General features: G+C 39.1%; 1 protein-coding gene across 21 annotated transcripts in view; it reads left to right on the top strand.

The window, feature by feature from the left end:
* Nucleotides 1-14,850, top strand: part of MACF1 (microtubule actin crosslinking factor 1) — a 378,842-nt gene that overhangs the window by 324,181 nt on the left and 39,811 nt on the right. For all 21 annotated transcript variants that reach the window (XM_049878856.1, XM_049878843.1, XM_049878850.1 and 18 more), the window contains 15 exons: nucleotides 1,575-1,734; nucleotides 2,085-2,411; nucleotides 3,378-3,462; nucleotides 3,980-4,221; nucleotides 4,886-5,092; nucleotides 6,587-6,706; nucleotides 7,170-7,277; nucleotides 8,175-8,393; nucleotides 9,385-9,588; nucleotides 11,292-11,523; nucleotides 12,192-12,418; nucleotides 13,429-13,551; nucleotides 13,650-13,751; nucleotides 14,388-14,489; nucleotides 14,601-14,774. In XM_049878856.1, coding sequence (XP_049734813.1) covers nucleotides 1,575-1,734; nucleotides 2,085-2,411; nucleotides 3,378-3,462; nucleotides 3,980-4,221; nucleotides 4,886-5,092; nucleotides 6,587-6,706; nucleotides 7,170-7,277; nucleotides 8,175-8,393; nucleotides 9,385-9,588; nucleotides 11,292-11,523; nucleotides 12,192-12,418; nucleotides 13,429-13,551; nucleotides 13,650-13,751; nucleotides 14,388-14,489; nucleotides 14,601-14,774 — 2,632 coding nt within the window. The remainder of the gene's footprint in view (nucleotides 1-1,574; nucleotides 1,735-2,084; nucleotides 2,412-3,377; nucleotides 3,463-3,979; nucleotides 4,222-4,885; nucleotides 5,093-6,586; nucleotides 6,707-7,169; nucleotides 7,278-8,174; nucleotides 8,394-9,384; nucleotides 9,589-11,291; nucleotides 11,524-12,191; nucleotides 12,419-13,428; nucleotides 13,552-13,649; nucleotides 13,752-14,387; nucleotides 14,490-14,600; nucleotides 14,775-14,850) is intronic.

A 14,850-nucleotide genomic window follows, 5' to 3' on the forward strand; every position in this document is an offset into this window, starting at 1 on the left:
TGATGGTGTTGCATCTTCCTTGAAATGCCTTTCTCCCATCACCCCGTCTCCATCTCCCCTTTTTCTAGGAAGCTTTTCTTTATTCCCCAGCATAAAATAACTTCTTCCCTTAATTGCCATGTCTCTTTATCTGTACTGTGTATTATGACCATTACTCTTTGTTCTTACCTCTGTGGTTCATAAGCCCATTAAAGTCATGATTTTTTTTTTTTTAACTCTTTCTTTCCACCCTACCCACTTCCATCTTACCAACCTAACAGTTTATGGGCCAATATACCAAGGGCAGTTTCATTTGTTATAGACTTTGTAAAGATTTTTATTTGGATTCTTTAATGTTGAATTTTTTATGGTTCTAAATTATTTTAACTCTTCTTTTTGCTACCCCAAATCCTATTACATTTATCTCTTCAAACTTTCAGATTCCAAGATCAGAGATGAGGCAGAAAGATTTGGAAATCAGAGGCAGTTTTCAAAAAAATGAGATTCAGTTTGATTATAACCTTTCCGATTATGTGTTTTAGAGTTACATTAATTGAGGATCTGTTTTGAAGATTGGCATAAACAAACTAGGAAATTCTGTACTTATATTGACAATTAAAATTGGTAACGTCTAGAAATAGGTTTTTTTTCTATTAAAGCATAATTAAATTTTTTTATTAAAATCATTTCTTATTAAAATAAAGTTGCCAGTGGTAATCACCATAGGGTGGGCCTTACCCAAAGTAGGTGTTCAGAAAAGGTTTGTTGAACTCAAGTGCATCATATACTCCCCGGCCTTTTCAAATGACATCATTTAGTTGCTTATACTCACCATTATGGCCTTTCATTATTAATCTGTGTGCTGATATGATTCTATGGTGGTGTTTTAGTTTTTCTGTCTCTTTTCAGGCTGCCTGCAACATCCAGGCTTCTTCTCTTCTTTGTAATTCTCTGCTTTTAATCTACAGAACACTTGAAATCCAAGTTTAGTATGGATGTTAAATAAGAGTTAAGATCCCAAATAAAGGCCATCGTTCTTTTGACTGGCATTTGTGTTGGCAAATTCAGCCATTCTGAGGTCATTTTTTGCCTTAAATTTTGATTCAAACTTCTGTTCTGGAGGTTGAAATTACTAGAAGCCTGATTTCAAATACTCTCCTCTTCACTCACAAGTGAAGGTAGCAGTGACAGAGAGAAAAAGAAATGAAAAACTTTATTTCAGTCATGTGTTCAGATGATGCATGCATTATATTCCATTTTGATATGTTTATCAGTGTGGTGTAAGGAGGAAGAGCACTAAGCTTAGAAGATACAATTCTAATCCTCATTCTCCCATTGCTACTCCCTGGGCGACTTGAGCAAATCGTTTTTTAAGACTTCAGGGTCTTTTCTCTTTTGTAATAGTGGAGATAATTACTCTGTCACTTATGAGGTTATGAGAGGCTCAAAAACGTAATGTACCTAATGTGTATTCTGTTGACTGTTGATATTTAAACTCTACCTGGTAAAGACTGGTCTTTTATTGAATATGGTACTGTATTATAAGTCTTAGTATGACTTTTTGTCTGAGCATCTTGTTCTATATATTTGTGTAGGCAAAAACAGCTGGAAGATATCCTGGTTCTAGCCAAACAATTCCATGAGACAGCTGAGCCTATTTCTGACTTCTTATCTGTCACAGAGAAAAAACTTGCTAACTCAGAACCTGTTGGCACTCAGACTGCCAAAATTCAACAGCAGATTGTTCGGCACAAGGTAGGAATGTAGTTATGATACGTGAAAACACGGAACTGGACCAAGAAACCCTAGAAATAAGAAAACTGCCTGCAGCATTCTAGATGTATTTGTGAAGTTTTTAAAAGTTTAAAATATGGTCAGTTATTAATTGCAAAAGTTACGTTCTTAAAATAAAAATAGAAGTTGACTGATAGGCTTCCCTTAGGAAAAAAAAGTCATGTTTGCAATTTTTATATTATTTTTGTCCTGCGGTATGTAAATTTTTATGTTATTGTTTAATTTGTTATTTCATTTGTTATTCATTGTTTCATGTTGACTTTTCATTTCTTTTGTTTCTGTTATTCATTTTTTCCACTCCGGATTTCCAGGCTCTGAAGGAAGAAATAGAAAGCCATGCAACAGATGTGCACCAGGCAGTCAAAATTGGGCAGTCCCTCTCCTCCCTGACATGTTCTGCAGAACAGGGTGTGCTTTCAGAAAAGCTAGACTCACTGCAGGCCCGGTACAGTGAGATTCAAGACCGGTGCTGCCGGAAAGCAGCACTGCTTGAACAAGCACTGTCTAATGCTAGACTGTTTGGGGAGGATGAGGTGGAGGTGCTCAACTGGCTGGCTGAGGTTGAGGACAAGCTCAGTTCAGTGTTCGTAAAGGATTACAGACAGGATGTCCTACAGAAGCAGCATGCTGACCACCTGGTATTCCTGTTTTCCATTCTTACTGGTTATGTTACTAGTTATTTTGTAGTTTTGATTCATGTTTCTCTTTATTTTTTTCATTCCAAACACATTCACTTTATTTCATACACAAGTGTGTAGAGACTTGGTGTTGCCCATTTTGATAAGTCTTTGAAAATACTCGTATTCAACAAACTCAATCAGTAATCCTAGAAGATGGTACAGAGCAGAGTTAGGGGGCATCTCCATTCCAACTCATGCTTTACATCATTGATGGTATCTGTAAGTTTCCACTTAAGCAGTTTTATGAAAGAGAACGTACTTTAACAAAACCAGGTATACTCAAGTACTGCCCGGAATTTGATCATATTGCCATAACTTTTGGAATATTTCTGGAATTTATATGCTCGAATTCCAGGAATTCTCTGTCATCTTGGTAGAAAGAATAGTTTGCCTTTTCCATTTCATTTTAATGAAATCTCTCTTTGGGGTTATAAAAATAAACAAAGCACTTTTTTACAACAGCCTAAGATTCTTTGCTTCATTGACTTCAAATATTAAGAGAGTTTTCATCTAGGATCCTGATTTAAGTCAACCGGTTCTTGCTGACTTTATTCTCTTGGACTTCCTGTCTTATTCTTTATTTTGAGGCATAACAATGTTTTTGCCGAATTCCACTTCTGCCTTTCAAGGGTTCAGGTTTGGTACCAGTAAACTGGTAAAGCTGATTAATCTTAAATTTGTTCTTATCCAGTAGAAAGGAAAGCATGCCTTTAAGTGTCTGATTTAATTATTTTGGTTAATTAATGAAGGTAACCAAAGAGATAATGAGGAAATCAAATGTCTCATGTTTTAAAAAAAAAAAAAAAACTAGACTAGCATTCATCTAAAAAGATCATCTCTTTAAATTTGGTCTCTTAAAGACCTTAAATTTCTTTCACTTTGTTTTGCCATAGTTTGGGGATTAATGCTATTCTTTCCTTTCAGACTTTAAATGAAGAGATTGTTAATAGAAAGAAGAATGTAGATCAAGCTATTAAAAATGGTCAGGCTCTTCTGAAACAAACCACAGGTACTTTTGAACAGTGCATCTCAACACCTCTGTAGTCTCAGAGACAGTCACATATCCAGGGAAGTATAAGTACCGCGCATTAGCCGCTTCTTGTTGATACATGAGAAGCTTCATACTCACTGGTTGTATTACCACGTGCTCCAGGGAGGCTGGTGAACCTGTGTTCCTATTTCCTGCTACGCCTTTGAAAACCAAAAGATTTTGTTGGTCTCCCATTTGGTGATAGATGATGCCTCCCTCTTATCTGGTCCCCCCAATTAATTGATCACATCAAATGCCAGCATTCACTGAGAAATCCAGGGAACATATTGGAAACACCCGGAGATCTTAATAATCTTAGAAGTGGCTTCTTTTATCAAGTGGAAGGTTTCTCTATCTCCAGTGAGGGATGTTAAGTGATACCACTGCCACAGGGTGGGAGCATCTGTAAAGGTCTGATTTGAAGAAAAGGGGATTAAAAGGACTCCTTCATTCCCAGATCTCTTAAATATGAATAATCATGTACTGTCTCTCACAGGCGAAGAGGTGTTGCTTATTCAGGAGAAACTAGATGGTATAAAAACTCGCTATGCAGACATCACAGTCACTAGCTCCAAGGCCCTCAGAACTTTGGAGCAAGCCCGGCAGCTGGCCACCAAGTTCCAGTCTACTTACGAGGAGCTGACTGGGTGGCTGAGGGAGGTGGAGGAGGAGCTGGCAACCAGTGGGGGACAGTCTCCCACAGGGGAGCAGATACCCCAGTTTCAGCAAAGGCAGAAGGTGAGCTGTCATCTCTCACTGTGAAGGGAAAACAATCCTCTTAGAATCCTTAACTTCACATCCTTAGGTTTCATCACCAAATATCTCTACCTTAAATCTGAACCAATAATTTCTGACTGCCTCCTTTCTTACGTACGGACACTAAATTTTGGCATAGAAAAAGACGTAAACGAGGATACTCGTTATGGCCTAAAGGAAGAATATTGAATGCCAAATTTCTAGTACAAACATTTTACAATTTACCTTCATGACTCATTGTCTAGAGAGCACTTTCTGGTTATATTTGATTCTCAGGCAGGATCTAGTACAGTTCTAGACACACAGAAGTACTGTGTAGGTGCTTGTTAAGTTAAACGCCTATGTTTAAAGCATTATTTATTTTTTTAATATATTTCTGTTGAAATAAGGGGGGGAAAAGGAGCACTATTTGTTTTACCCAGAGACAGTCTGGCTCAAGAAGTCTTCTAGACAGTTCTAAATAAGCAGCAGCTAAGCCTAAAGTCAGGCTCCAGAATGATTGAAAAATTGGAGACAAGAAAAAATAACTGAAGGAAAGAGGTCAAAGCCCTGCTGGGATGTGCGGTAGAGATGGCACTCCACCCGCACAGCTGCTGGTGTACTTTATTTAGCAAGGTGTGGCCTGAAAACTCTTTTCCCTCCTTAGGAATTAAAGAAGGAGGTCATGGAGCACAGGCTGGTGTTGGACACAGTGAATGAGGTGAGCCGTGCTCTCCTAGAGCTGGTGCCCTGGAGAGCCAGAGAAGGGCTGGATAAACTTGTATCTGATGCCAACGAGCAGTACAAGCTGGTCAGTGACACTGTTGGACAAAGGGTGGATGAAATTGATGCTGCTATTCAGAGATCACAACAGGTAACTTTCATAGCACTTCTGCGTTGATACCGTAAAACCCGTTGCCCTCAAGTCAATTCCGACTCATAGTGACCCTATAGGACAGAATAGAACTGCCCCCATGAGGTTTCCAGGAAGCAGCTGAGGGATTCGAACTGCCGACCTTTTGGTTAGCAACCAAAGCTTAACCACTGCACCAGGGCTCCTACTGATATGTTAGGCCCCGTATATATAGGCTTAAGAATAAGAATGATGAAATCCAGTTATATCTGGTACAACAAACCTGTTTTGGTGATGGTAAGTGATTTGTGAGGATCCAGGTTTGATCCAGCAGTTTCAAAGTGCTTGATCACTTAGGTTAGAGAAGAATTTGGAGAAGAGAAGGCCTCTATGTGAGGCCTTGTCTTAGCTGTTCCCCTGCTAAGCAGGTGGATTGCAATTAGCGTAAATAATATCTAGACCCAAAAGTTCCAAATGCATCACAATGTTAGTTTGACGTAATCAACTGCCTTAACATTAGATAGAAGAGGGAAAGGAACCAAGAGCTATAATTACTATCAAATATGCTAACCAAAATAGCAGAGCCGTCCAAAATAGAACGCTCTCAGTAAACACAGGTGTCATATTTCCCTTGATCTTTTTGCTTCCTGCTTTCTGGAGTTATTTGCTTTTCTTTGTAGTTGAATACACCTATTAATGTTCTACAGCAGAATTAATATGGCATGACTCCTTGGGTTCATAGTGATAAGCAGATGCCTTCTGAACCACACAGACACTAGCTCTGATTCCAAGTATATCCCCAAATGTGTCATCATTGAGATCCCTCATCTTGGCCAGATATTTCAATGTGAAATTTATCGTGCTTGGGAGAAGCTCACTTTTTCTCCTTAAGTATTTGTGTAGGTTGGCAAAATTGAAGAGGAACAGATAAAAATTGGGGAACACTCATGAAAAAACAGTTGTGTAGAACATGTTCTTAGGTTTTCTTTGTTAACTGCATAAAGGTCTAGCTACCATAACTGTTTAAAGGTTTGGGGTCTTCTTTTGTGGTCTTATGCTTCTTCAGCTGAACAAGCATTTCTTAGTTAACTTGACTCAGCTGTTTGCTGCCGTGTTAAGTAAATTTATATTTAAACATATAAACTAGATCTACCACTGTTCATTGTCTGGGTAGGAAAGAGAATTGGCAGGAAGATTGTAGCCTTATAAAAACACTCTGATTAGTAGTATATTTCTTTTGAAAGGTGTCAGTTTCTGCTGTTGTTTCTAACTGTAGGACCACCGATTAGGTTCTGTAACTTCTTTCTAAAAAAGTTGAAATTTGATTATCTCATTTGTCTGCATCTTGATTTGTGGTTTTATGAAGTTCTGCCTGGTTTTGGCTTAATTTTGTGAGCTGTAAACTGTATTACTGAAAATTCAGGTTTTTCTGTATTTAATAAATTACAGCTGTAACAAGTAGGACCTTGGCTATATGTAACGTGTTCTCCCCCCCGCCCCCAACACTTGTGTTAGTATGAGCAAGCTGCTGATGCAGAACTAGCTTGGGTTGCTGAAACAAAACGAAAACTGATGGCCCTTGGTCCAGTTCGCTTGGAGCAGGACCAGACCACAGCTCAGCTGCAAGTACAGAAGGTAAGTGTAACACCAGTGTGGCCACTCTGTCCTGAGCTGGTCAAATAATCAGGGCTTAGTGTGCCTAGGGGAGGGAGTTTCTCACTATGCTAAGTCAAGTGAAATGAGTCAGTGTCATCATGATGGATAGAAATTAATTTTATGAATACTTGGGGTGAGGAAGAGATTTTTTGCTTGTGAGAGGGGAGAAGTAGGCCCATTAATTCAAAGTAGTTAGCAATTTAATAAAAAGCAGTTAGCGGTTTTGTGGACAATGTTTAGGAGAGGAGGTATTTTTGTAAGCTACAAGAAGACAGGCTTTGAAGATGTGTGGATCGGCAAAGTGTCAGACTTTTTAAGAACAGATGTGGCTTTAAAGCAAGGGGTTTATCATAGACTGTGTAACTTTTCACTAGCACAGGCTTAGGCAGAAGAAAATTAGCATCTTTTTACTTCTTGACTTAACTGTAGTTTACTTTTCAAGGCTTTCTCCATTGACATCATTCGACACAAAGATTCAATGGATGAACTCTTCAGTCATCGTGGTGAAATCTTTGGCACATGTGGGGAGGAACAGAAAGCTCTGTTACAGGTGAATTACATTTATTTATTCACCACACTTGTGTTCTTGTCTTGCCTACAGTGAATTAGATGCACAGTTGTGAAATAATGATTTAAGAGAGACTTTTTCTCCTAGGCTTTATTACCAATGAGGGTGTTAAAGCCCACCTTGATGTTCTAGATCTCAGATTCCTATCCCTGTGTTCACAAATGTCTGAACAGCCGTATTACATAATGTCACAGGAATTGCTACTTACCCTTATGCCATGAGGCCTGAGCTCTGTGTCATTTTTAAGGTATTTGTGATAGGTTTTGCAGAACCATATGCAGACTTTAATTCCTTCCTCAGGTCCTTCTAAAAGACATACCCATTTCTAAAATGATTGCCCAAGAGAGATAGTTTGTAGACCAGTTTTGTTTGTTTTTCATAGAGAGTGTGATTAACCACCGTTTTCCTAGAAATCTTTGTATCCAACTAAGCTACTCATCTCAAACATGAAGCATAAATGCCAGGTTTGTGGAGACTTGTTTGTCAGAAGAAAAAAGAGGTGATACTTGATGGGCAGAGACTCCATCACAGCCCGTAAGGTGTCCAATCTAAACTGATTTGTTTTAATAATCCTGTGTCTAAACGCGTGCATCGTCACTGAAAGGTTAATGTTGCTGTGTTGGTCTTGTGTCGTTTTCCTGCCTTTAAAAATATTTTCATATCTTAGCAATTATCAAAATGATACATATGTATGATTGGAAGTGTTTTAAAAATCAGGTAAGTATAAAAAATTAAAATCATCTGTAATCTTAACCAGATTAATCCATATTTTTTTAACATTTCAGTGTGTATTTCTTCAGACTTTTGAACATATATATACCTACACTTTTTTTTAAAGAAGAGTTCACAGTAGTAATAATTCTTTGTTTTGGCTTATAGGAAAAGACAGAGTCTCTAATACAGCAGTATGAAGCCATAAGCCTACTCAATTCAGAGCGTTACGCCCGCCTAGAGCGGGCACAGGTTTTGGTGAACCAGTTTTGGGAAACGTACGAGGAGCTCAACCCCTGGATTGAGGAAACGCGGGCACTGACAGCACAGTTACCTCCTCCAGCTATTGATCATGAGCAGCTGAGGCAGCAGCAAGAGGAAATGAGGGTAAGGAGCATGCCGAGTTCTACTTTGTTGCAGGTCTGAAAATGAGTTCCACAACTCACTCAACAATATTTATTAGTGCCCGCTGGGTGTAAGTTCCATGTTATGAAGTTAATTTTTAACTGGTTAGAATTTCTTTGTGTAATAAAAATATCTATCTGAATTATTGTCTTTGTCCTTTAACGTGAATCAATTAAAGGATAAGATTATGGAGATGTCAGGAACCTGGATAATGAGCAGACGTAAAGGCAGAACTAAATAAAAACCAAGGACATTTAAAGTCTTTCTGGGGACAGGGGCTGTTGTTAGACTGGGCTGGGCTTGAGTGGCTCTTTGCACTTGGTGAGGCACCAGCTGGAGTGAGAGCCATGGAGGGGTGTGAGGAAGCCTTTGCTACATATCTTTGAGATGAAAGGGGTAATTATGTATTATTTCAGCTAATGCTGTTACCATTAAGGGCACTTCTTAAATGTTTATTTTATTTCTGGTTTAATGGCTTGTGCTTAGTGCTGTCCCCATATTCCCATGAGTAGGAGATACAAACTGGAAGTAGCCAGGAGTAGGGTCAAGGAGCATTTGGGTTACCGGAAATGTTGCTATTCATAGCGTATCCTGCTTGGCTCTCATTCTGATGATGGAGACAGAAAGTTCAACCATATAAATTACATTGTACTACGTAGAGGTATTTACAAGTACAGAGGAGGATGGATAAACTGGTACAGGGGTGGAGGGAGAGTGAGAGATGATGTGCCAGGAAGGTTTCCTGGGTGATGGGTCATCCAAACTGACTTGAAAATTAGGAGAATCAGGTAATGTCAGATCCCAAGACTTAGGTGTTTTTTGTACCCTATAAATGGTGAGATGGTGGGACTTGCTAGTTTTTCACACTTCAGTCTGCTCTTCTCAAAGTTGGTATAAGCTCTGATCAAAGTATCTGGACAAATAAACTGGTATAAAAATGCCCCTATGTTTTGATCCATATTTCTTTACATAGCAACTAAGGGAATCCATTGCTGAACACAAACCTCATATTGACAAGCTACTGAAGATAGGTCCACAACTGAAGGAGCTAAACCCTGAGGAGGGGGAAATGGTGGAAGAAAAATACCAGAAAGCAGAAAACATGTACGCCCAAATAAAAGAGGAAGTGCGCCAGCGGGCCCTGGCTTTGGATGAGGCTGTTTCCCAGTCTGCTCAGGTACGTGTGTTATCTTAAACTCATATGACCTTCAGCTGTCCTTTAGCCTAAGCAAGAGGTCATCTGTGTATCAGGTATGCTTCTGTGTTCAGAAGGGTCCTGACCAGTGTGCTGATAATACATTATCGATAGACTAGGAAATATTACCTATCTGTGTTTTTTATCCCAAGGAACATTGGTATACTGACACTGTAAGGAGGGTAAAATGCATCTTGGCTGAAAACTATCTCTTTTAGCAGGATTGGCTTTGAATAAACTCATCTTACGAACTCAGAAACAATGAATGTCTCTGGAAGGTCAAGTTCCTGTTGGGCCTGGTACTGTTGAGAGTTAGAATGACAGTACATTAGTCTTCTTACTCAAGAGGCCACCAGCTAGCTCCTAGTTCAGAGAGACGTGCTTGAGTGGGGAGAAATAAGAGCTGGAAAGAAACATAAGCCACCAGCAGTTCAGTTTAAAGCATGTAACTACATACTTTTCAACTAATATATTACTGTTAGTGGTACTTTTGTCATGTCTGGGTATTTTTTTTCCTATGTTTAGTCAATATTCTTGGTTAATACTTGTACTTACTCAAGTTTTTCCCCCCACCTTCCATCCCATCTCTCACTCATATTGTGGAATGTGTTACTTTGTGTTGTTGCTGCCTGCTCCTGTCTTCCCCACATCGTCACATTTCATTGTTGTGTTGACCGCGCCCACCATTACAGATTACAGAGGTAAGGTACCACTCCCGTTGGGATTAGGGTGTTCTAATAAAGCAGAGATTGAGGTCATTACCTATAAGGAAATTTCCCTTAACCCTAGTGGAATAAATATTAATTAGTACAGTTTATTATGCCAGTTTCATTTGGGGTGGAACCCAGAAATGAGGGAGTGATGGGGAAGCGATTTTGTTAAGGAAATCTCACCGTGTTTTCCTATCGGATAATTAAAATTAATAATCCTTACTCTAATTCATGAATCCAGAGTTGTTCTTTCCAGAGTTAGTTTCAGATAGCTGTTTTAGAAGACAAACTTACTTGTTTTGCTCCCTTTTGCCCCCCCTTCTCCACTTCAGGTTATAAATGAGAATTTTTCAATTGTAGTCATGTTTTTGAAAGTACCAGAAAAATGGGAAGCTAGTTGTTAATTTAAAACAAGTTAGATTTGACCTTCTGTAATTACCTTTCATCATGCCAACATTTTCCGTTTTCACTGTTAGATAACGTGGGTTGTTAAATTGCGTGCCATGATACTTTTAAACCCTTAGTCCCAAGCATATTGAGTTCCCTGTCCATTTACACAGCTGGTAGAGGGCATCTAACTTGTTGGTCTAGTCTGTCGCATGCAACTGTCATCTAAAATGTTGACACACTGACTCTCACTAGTTTCATAGTCTTGTCCCTTTCTCGTCACATTAGTTGGAATAGGAGAAATACTGTGGCAGCACTAAGGATCTGAGTTTATTTCTGGTATATTATTTAATATCTTTTTGGTTGGTAAACATTTGCATTATATTTCTGATGAGCTAGCTCTGATGTACTATGCCCAAGCAGTTTCTTAGCAAAACCCAACACCCAGCAGCCTTTGGGGTTCTTGTTGAACGTAGCACAGGTTATCTTAAACAGTAGTAGGTTTATACCTTGGTCTTATTCCCTAACATTTCCCCCAGAAGTGTGATAAAATTGTTGTGATGGCTAAATGGTCCAACATTTGTTTAGTTCCATGATAAAATTGAGCCCATGTTGGAGACGCTGGAGAATCTTTCCTCTCGCCTGCGCATGCCACCATTGATCCCTGCTGAAGTAGACAAGATCAGAGAGTGCATCAGTGACAATAAAAGTGCCACCGTGGAGCTGGAAAAACTACAGCCTGCCTTTGAGGCCCTGAAACGCCGTGGAGAAGAGCTCATTGGGCGATCTCAGGGAGCTGACAAGGATCTGGCTGCAAAAGGTGCTTGATGAACCTATTTCTTTTTAAAGCAAAACAGTGAAATAAATTCTAGGCCGTGGTTATCTCCAGCATCCCGCTGAATGTATTTCATGGAATGTAGAGGTAGTCCCTAAGTAATGAGTATTACTGAAAGTCTTCGGGAAGTCATTTAGTATTCAGAACAGATTTCTCCATTGAAACAAAGTTACAATTGGTAGTTAGATTCCCAGACCAGGCAACAAATGCTCCTTTAACCCCCTAGTGTGAGTAAAGTACAGTATCAATAGTGGGTAGAATGTAACTCACCTTTTATAATACTTTCCATGGGAAACACACAGCAAGTGCAACACAGAACACTGGAAACAAAGTTCTCATTCCAGCACCTTTGTAAATTAGGAGTTTTGTATTTTAGCAGTCTCTTTATCTTAGATGATAACATTTCCAGAGTATCTGTATAATTTCTTTATGTGGAAGACCAGCATAAAAGAAAATTGCTAAGGCAGAAATATTAATACAATATACAATATAATAATACAATATTAATAAGGCTAAGTTAGAAAACTATGAGTTTTTAGGGCTTTTCTTTAGGATAATTTCAGTGAAAATGTCAACATTAATGGGAATTTCTGATGATGCTGATTTCAGGTACTTAGAGAAGCCCTATTCATATCTCTTCTTTACAACCCCAGAAATCCAGGATAAATTGGATCAAATGGTGTTCTTCTGGGAAGATATCAAAGCTCGGGCTGAAGAGCGAGAAATTAAATTCCTTGATGTCCTTGAATTAGCGGAGAAGTTCTGGTATGACATGGCAGCTCTCCTGACCACAATCAAAGACACCCAGGATATCGTCCATGACTTGGAAAGCCCAGGCATTGACCCATCCATCATCAAACAACAGGTTGAAGCTGCCGAGGTAAAAAAAAAAAAAAAACAGAACCCCTTCTGTTATGTGTTTGTCCTCTAGAAAAGTACTTTATCCAAGTATGTTGTGTTGACTGCTTAGCCAGCCTGAGCCTCTTAAAAGGTTTGTTTTGTTTTTTGAAGTTTAATAGGATTTTTTTCCACTTCTCAAAAAAATACCTGCTCATTATAAAAAGATTTTTTTTTTTTTTTTAACTGTAGAAAAATAGAAGGTAGAAAAGAAAAATCAGTTCTGCACTCACCATCCAGCGATTACAATTGACAAACATTTTTCTGTTCCTTTTGGGGAGCTGTGTTGTTAGGTACCATCTAGTTGGCTCCGGCTCATAGTGACCTTACGTATAACAGAACACATGTTGCTGGTCCTGCACCATCCCCACAATCATGCCTAGTTTTTACTAAATGCTTCTCTCACCTTATCCATTTAGCATAAGCTAAGCTTGTCTTGATATTATCTGTCTTATGTCTTACCTTTATTTCAGCCATTCTCTTACACAGAAATTCTCCTCCTCCTTCCCATCCGTTATTGCCAGTCCATAAACCACTTTTTAAGACCTGGTACAGAACTGTCTTTCTTCAAGATTAATAGCCTCTTTAACTCCTATTATGATAGTCTCTCAACCCTTAAGTTTGTGACTTGCATTATTTTAATATCCTTGTTGATATATTCCGTTGTAGATTGTAATCTTCTTGAAGAGAGGGACTGTCTCTTGCCTCTTTTCAGAGGATTTGCATAGGACTGTCTCCTTGATAGGTGCTTAGCAAAATAAAGGGATGCACTCACTATTTGAAGCTCATTGCATCTTTCACAGTGAGAAAAATAACCATGCAGTGTCTGAAGCCTCACAGTCTAGATAGGCAGTATATTAAGATCATTGACGAGGTTTTGTGAAATTGACAGTTCTGCTCAACAGCTACTATTGACAGGGTGTGAACTACATTTACAAAGTTTGGAAAGTTCTGCTTTCTGTTTCGGCTTATGTTCTGTTCATTTACATATAGACTATTAAGGAGGAGACAGATGGTCTGCATGAGGAGCTAGAGTTTATTCGAATCCTTGGGGCAGATTTGATTTTTGCCTGTGGAGAAACTGAGAAGCCCGAGGTGAAGAAGAGCATCGATGAGGTATGGAGACATGCATAAAGAATTCAGACGAAGTGCTAGTAGACTCAAACTGAAGAGGAACATTAATTTAAGAATCTGATTGAGTGTTTTCCCTCTAGATGAATAATGCCTGGGAGAACTTAAACAAAACATGGAAAGAGAGGCTGGAGAAACTTGAGGATGCCATGCAAGCTGCTGTGCAGTATCAGGACACTCTGCAGGTGAGAGGCCAGGAGGTGATCACCACGGAAATACAGGCTCCATCTTCCCTGTGTCCCTTCCTGAATTCAGTACACCAGTGGATCACCTTTACAGGACTGCGGTGTTCTCAAACCAAAGACGGTGCTCTTTCCCCATTTCTAGCCAAAGCTTCTCACTTCTGTTGAGAAAAGCACTGACATATATCCGAATTTTTACCCTTCCTGTCAGTTTTATCATTATTGAGTGCTTATCGTGTTTGTCTTCATGGTGGCTATACAATGAAGCTAGCCTTGCTATGAAAATCCTTACTTGCTAGAGGTTCCAAACCCAGGTTATCTTAAAGCACAGCTTGGCACATTAGCTTCAGGATGTTATCAGCTTCCTAGCTAGCAATGAGAAATATTAACTTTTATTCAGATTTAGTATTTCCAGGTAGTGGTTTATTTTGGACATTATCCCAATAATCTTGGCTCAGTTCTTAAATCTCCATGTTACTGGAATAAAGACCATTATCCCTTAACCTCTGTCCCCACCTAAAAACAAATAACACAGTGTGCTTTGACTTATCTCTGCTTCTGTTAGCAGGGGGTAATGCTCATTCTCTCCCAACTCCTCATTCTTTCATTTTTGACTGTTTATTTGTGTTTTTATTTTAGGCTATGTTTGACTGGCTAGATAACACTGTGATTAAACTCTGCACCATGCCCCCTGTTGGCACTGACCTCAACACTGTTAAAGATCAGTTAAATGAAATGAAGGTTTGTATCTGGGAATGGCTTTTGCAGCTTCTGAAGAATAGCTGCTTCTGCGGGCCCTTTGTAGTTTTTAAAGGCTTGGTTCAATGTTAGCATTAAGTATGTCTTTGATAGGAGTTCAAAGTGGAAGTTTACCAACAGCAAATTGAGATGGAGAAGCTCAATCACCAGGGTGAACTGATGTTAAAGAAAGCAACTGATGAAACAGACAGAGACATTATACGAGAACCATTGACAGAACTCAAACACCTCTGGGAGAACCTGGGCGAGAAAATTGCCTATAGACAGGTAAGGCAAATTTGCAACTTGTATAAATGAACTATCTGTTGTTTTCTAGTTTCTTAACAAAAATTTCCTTTATATC

The sequence above is a fragment of the Elephas maximus genome, chromosome 3 (assembly GCF_024166365.1).
Source record: "Elephas maximus indicus isolate mEleMax1 chromosome 3, mEleMax1 primary haplotype, whole genome shotgun sequence".
NCBI lineage: Eukaryota > Metazoa > Chordata > Mammalia > Proboscidea > Elephantidae > Elephas > Elephas maximus.